Source organism: the organism of the source record quoted next, unplaced genomic scaffold (assembly GCF_019419815.1).
Source record: "Pyrus x bretschneideri cultivar Hongxiangsu unplaced genomic scaffold, Pyrus_bretschneideri_v1 Contig42, whole genome shotgun sequence".
Taxonomy (NCBI): domain Eukaryota; kingdom Viridiplantae; phylum Streptophyta; class Magnoliopsida; order Rosales; family Rosaceae; genus Pyrus; species Pyrus x bretschneideri.
This window is the reverse complement of record NW_025999746.1, coordinates 897,779-903,076: the sequence shown is the minus strand read 5'-3', so window position 1 is coordinate 903,076 and position 5,298 is coordinate 897,779. Positions and strand designations below refer to the sequence as shown.

The 5,298-nt window shown below is 33.0% G+C and overlaps 1 protein-coding gene across 1 annotated transcript; it reads right to left on the bottom strand.

The window, feature by feature from the left end:
* Positions 1-656: 656 nt before the first annotated feature.
* Positions 657-3,569, bottom strand: LOC103928876 (putative glucose-6-phosphate 1-epimerase). Its single transcript, XM_009337980.3, has 7 exons — positions 3,128-3,569; positions 2,210-2,284; positions 1,887-2,104; positions 1,653-1,787; positions 1,467-1,569; positions 1,280-1,379; positions 657-1,185 (listed from the first exon to the last, which is right to left on the bottom strand). Exons 1-7 carry the CDS (start codon positions 3,218-3,220, stop codon positions 1,016-1,018), a joined length of 894 nt encoding a protein of 297 aa, XP_009336255.2. The 5' UTR covers positions 3,221-3,569; the 3' UTR covers positions 657-1,015.
* Positions 3,570-5,298: the final 1,729 nt, after the last annotated feature.

The window sequence follows — 5,298 nt, the reverse complement described above, 5'->3', positions numbered from 1 at the left end:
ATTTTTTTTTTATATTTCAAATTATATAAACGTGTTCATAGTATAACTAATAAATTCAGCAAGAAAAGAAAAAAAATTTTGTTTTTAATTTCAAAATTAAGCTTGGTTAATGTCACTTAATGGTTTTTTTATTTGTAAGTGAGATCATGTATTAAATTCAACTCTCGTAGACATTGAGTTCAAACCAAATCTCTATAGCTTATGAACTTCTAATGAAATTGAGCAAAATGTAAAACAAATAGAAACAAAGATCGGAATTTTGGTTTAAGGATTTAGTAATGTATTACTTTAGAATATGTGGGCCATAAGGCGTCACAGTGATGATTGATGAGTGAAATTATATACGCTTCTATGTGTAGTTCTTATATATTTAATATTAACATATTAACAACAAATCAGAGTGGCGCAGCGGAAGCGTGGTGGGCCCATAACCCACAGGTCCCTAGATCGAAACTAGGCTCTGATATAAATGCGGCTTTTTTTTCATACTTGTTGCATTTTTTTTTCTTCATTGTGATCTTGCACCGATAAATTTTTCAATATGATCACCACAAGTTATTATATAAATAATGGAATATATGTATGAAAAAGTTAATAACTCAAAAAATAAAATTTCTCACCACTTATATAAAAACACGTGGTGTACCACTCGTGTTCCTGTTATAATAAAAAATAATTAAAAAACTTAAAGATTATATTCCACCAAAAAACATGATTAACTCTCTCTTATTTTTCCCTCTACAAATTGTAACATGCAGTGTATAAATTACAAATTTTCACGACTAAATTGAGATGAACCATATACATTCTTAAGGTTACAACTACAATGGGGTGAAGCAAAAAGAAATCTCCGCCTCCGTCGAACGAAATCGATTAAGAAACATAAACCAAAATTAAAGCTAATGATCATGTTCTTAATGAGTGTTTATTGCAAACATTGTCGAATTTTTCGACCCTAATTAATATTGGTACTGGGTTTATTTCTTCGCCTGCAAGTCACTGCTAGTCTCTTGATTTAACTGGAAGGGACAAGGGAGAGCTCCAATCGACCGGTCCATTCCTCACCAGGCTTCAAGGTGATCGGCTTCTCGATTGATGCTCCGTTAACACACAACATCTGTTTGTATTCTTCGTCTCCAAGATCCGCCATCGCTTTGGACTTCTTCTCCCATGGATTCCATACAACTAGCACATGTAAAGTTCAAGGACACAAGATTTTAATTTGTGACCAAGTAAAATGTCAAAGTTTACACTAATCCAAATAGAACATGATTCTCACCAACATCTGGAAGTCCCTCCTTTCGCACGGTGAATGTCTTCTTCTTTTCATGATCGAAAACTGCTATCACATCCGAAGACTTGAGATAAGCGCGGTCTACCTGCCACAAAAAATGAGCTTCACTTCATTAGAAAGAGCGTTTTGGATCCACTGACAAGTTGAGAAGGTTTTGGGAAAACACAATTACCTCAGATTCGAATGTTAAAGCATCGCCTTGTTCTGTAAACCGCTCCTTTTGACACAGGTTGTCTAGATAGTCTAGAGTCTCCAATCCCTCAATCCTCACTTCACTGTCAGTCCAGATTATATTCATTTAAATCTCGGAAATTCAATTAGTCTTTAGTTAGATTATGCTTAATTAAACATTGTGTACCTGATATCCGAAATGGAGAAGTACGTATGATAAGCAAATGCAAAGCTGAAAGGCTTGCAGTTGATGTTCCTGATGCGCGATATAAGCGTTAGATGCCCTTCTGTTGCCAGTGACACCCTAAGGCGAAACTCGAACCTGGAAAACATGTTGCAAATCATCATGTTAGAAACTAATATTTGTACACAAAGCATTAGTATGCTACTTTTTCAGAATTCATGCTGCTATATGTGCTACCTATGTGGCCAAATCTTCATATCATCGTCGGATGGTTTGAGCAGCAAGTCGACGTAGGCTTTTCCATTCGAATCATTCGGACGTAGAGGTGGAGGATCATTGTCAATGGCCCAAATCCTATTCCTGGCAAACCCGTTATGGTCCAACGATCCGGTCCCAACCTGCGGAAAACAGATTGGAATTCCTCCTCGGACTGCTTTTGGCGGCTTAAAAATCGCCTTCATAGACGAAACAGAAAATATATTAGCTAACATAGGAAATCAGTGTACATTTTCCCGATTGTTCATGAATAACAAATGAATAAGCATAGATAACTTCTTCACCTTGCTACTAATGAATAACAATTCTTCGTTGCGTTCGGTTTTCCATGACAGAACCTGGCCTCCGTGCAAGCTCACCTGGATTGTGTTTGCACAACAACATCAGAATGCATGTAAACTATAAATCAGCAATTTTAGCCCTGTTGAAGTATACCAAGTCCTACGTCGGAAACTTGACTAAATAAAATACAACTTATTTTATTTATATATATGGGTTTTTTTAACTTTAATCCTTCAAGAAGATTGATATTTAAAATAAAATTGGTGTTAGATTACATATTGATTATAATCCCTTGATGTGTCCTTGATTCAAAATAATTAATGTGCATTTTATTTAATGTCTCCCATTAAATATTTAAATTTATTAACATACAAATTTTAATTTTTAATTTTTTTACCATATGTATGCACCGAAATGTTAGTACCGAAATGTATTATATTGAATTAATGTACCTAAATGTTTGTATCGAAATGTAGGTACCAAAATGTGTGTAACTAAATGTATGCACCGAAATGTATTATAATGAATTTAATGTACCTAAATGAAGAAGACAATGTATATCAAAATATATTGTATAACAAAAATTTGTTTATCTAAATGTTTACAACAAAATGTATTACGATAAATGAAATGAAAATGAAAATTATAATGAAATAAAATTAATACATTAAAATTTTGAAAGAAAAAGAGAAATAATTAAAAAATAAAAATATAATTAATCAATGAGGTTATTAATGTATCAAAGGACTAAAATTAGATTTTGATCTTACGCATGGTTTTAATCTAAAAGTCATTTTTGCCAAGGATTAAAATGAAGTTTTATATATACACACACATATATATATAATGGTTCTGCTACTAATAGACTAAACCAATGGTTAAGTTGAGGACAATATCGATATTGGTAAAAGAAATCTAACCTGAACTGAGGCTCCTCGCGGGTTCTGAAGATGAACTTGATCGATTCCATTCTTGTCTTTCGAAACTTCAACTGCTGATCCAGAATCATTCATTTCAAGAACACAGCAAGAACACCAATTGAATAAACAAGACCACAGATGACTCTCTCTCTCTCTCTCTCTCTCTCTCTCTCTAGAAAACAGCTTCAAATCTGTAGGAAAAGAAATAGTCAGCTGCTCATTCAATCAAGCAGTTGAGAAACTCAACTTTCACATGAACCTTTCTTGTGACAAAACCTATATTTTCCTGTGAACTCAAACCAAATTCCCAGCTACCACCCAACTCTCACTTTTTGAACAGGTCCAAATTTTGTGCTGGATAACTAATTACCCAAAAAATGAGACCAAACTGTCTTAAAATTCCCGCACAATCCCGGTTTCAAACCAAAAACAAAAAGCATTCATGATAGGAACAATTGTATGACAAGTAGGAAGAAAAACTGGAAGCTATGACATAAGAAGAAATGAGGTCAAAACACCTTTATATGGACGGAAATATGAATTTATATAAGAATAAATTAGTACCGCTTGCATGCAGACTTTTAAAAATTGACAATTATATTTTACTTACTTTTCTAAAATATTGGTGTTCATGTGTATTTACATGTGCGTGTACGACATGGGAAATTTGGCAACCAGCCAACCATGATTTAGTCTTTGCTGGTTTCTACACGTGATATGGACAAGTATGAACATGCCAACCATTTTAACTGAATTAACTAACCCATTTTTAAAAGTAAAATAGAGAACAAAGTGGGAGGTATGAAGTTTTTGACTTTGTCGATTGCCTGATTGTCGAGAAAAACTTGTATGCAACTATTCATTTTATGTGATAATATTAAATGACGAAACATTTAGTTAAAAGATAACATATGCATTAATCTGATGATATGATGCATTATGTCAAATTTTAATGGAATACATGCTTTATATTTTATTGCCAAAATTTAATAATTTATGCAATAAACTCAGCGTAATTTGAGGTGAACCAGGCAGGTTGTCCGCTGGACGTTGCCTAGGAAAATTGATGATGAAAAGATATGATTGAAGCAACTTTTTTCTTCAAATCTTGAAAAGTGAATAAAGAATGTTATCCTTGAGATGGATTAGTCTCATCTTGCCAACAATGCAAATTCAAACAGTTTATTGTGTAAAGTTACAACACAAACCAAAATATGATATAGAATAATTTTGATGGATAAGTAGTACGGACTTATTACGAATATATTTGAGGAGATATTCTGTCACGACACGGCTCGTATATATATTTGTGCTTGAAACACATATTTTGTGATTTAGTACTAATAAATGATACTATATAAATAGCTTAATTGAATTAACAGTTTATGTGGTGATAGAATAGGCGGAAGATAATTTATTTGGTAAAAAAATATTAGAATTTAAACTCCTATGGTGAATTGTGTTAGGTTTTAGGCTCAAAATTAAATTTTTGTTAACTTTTCATTAATTATTAGCACGTGAGATTCACATGTGAGGTTAAATTTATTTTTAATCCTTCAAAATCATTCTAATTCCAGTCTTTATACCCAACGGCCAACACGAAGAAGGAAAAAAAATCCATTCAGTTTCTCTCGGAATTCAAACCCAAATTGTCTTCTGGAACCAACCAAAAAGCCGCGATAAGATGGGTGTCAGGATTCTCCGCGAAAAATCGAAGTGGGTTTGAGGGAGAAATGTAAAAGGGTTTTTTGAAATTGTCTAAGCTCCCTGAAGTGTTGAAAGGGGTTTTGCCTGATGAAATTTTTTGTTTTGATTTTTAATTGATGTTGATTTAATGAGTTTGTAAAATTTTAATTAAATTTTGGTTTTTACACGCCTTCCCTGCCGTGGAAGGGGTTCTTTTCAAGCAGAACCAATTGAGGAGAAAACCAATTGGAGAAAAGGAAATTATTATTATTATATTTTTTTTAAGACCATACCTGTAAAAGTCATAGAAAACATTACCTAATTAAGGGCCCATTTCGTGGCTTGGATGGAATTAAGTATGATGGATAGGATTAGTTTGTCAGAGACATGTAAGACATGATTTGTAATCCGTGTATAATGATAGATTACATAAATTGCATTTTTGTGGATTTATAACTCATCATATCTAATCTTGTTTATCTTAC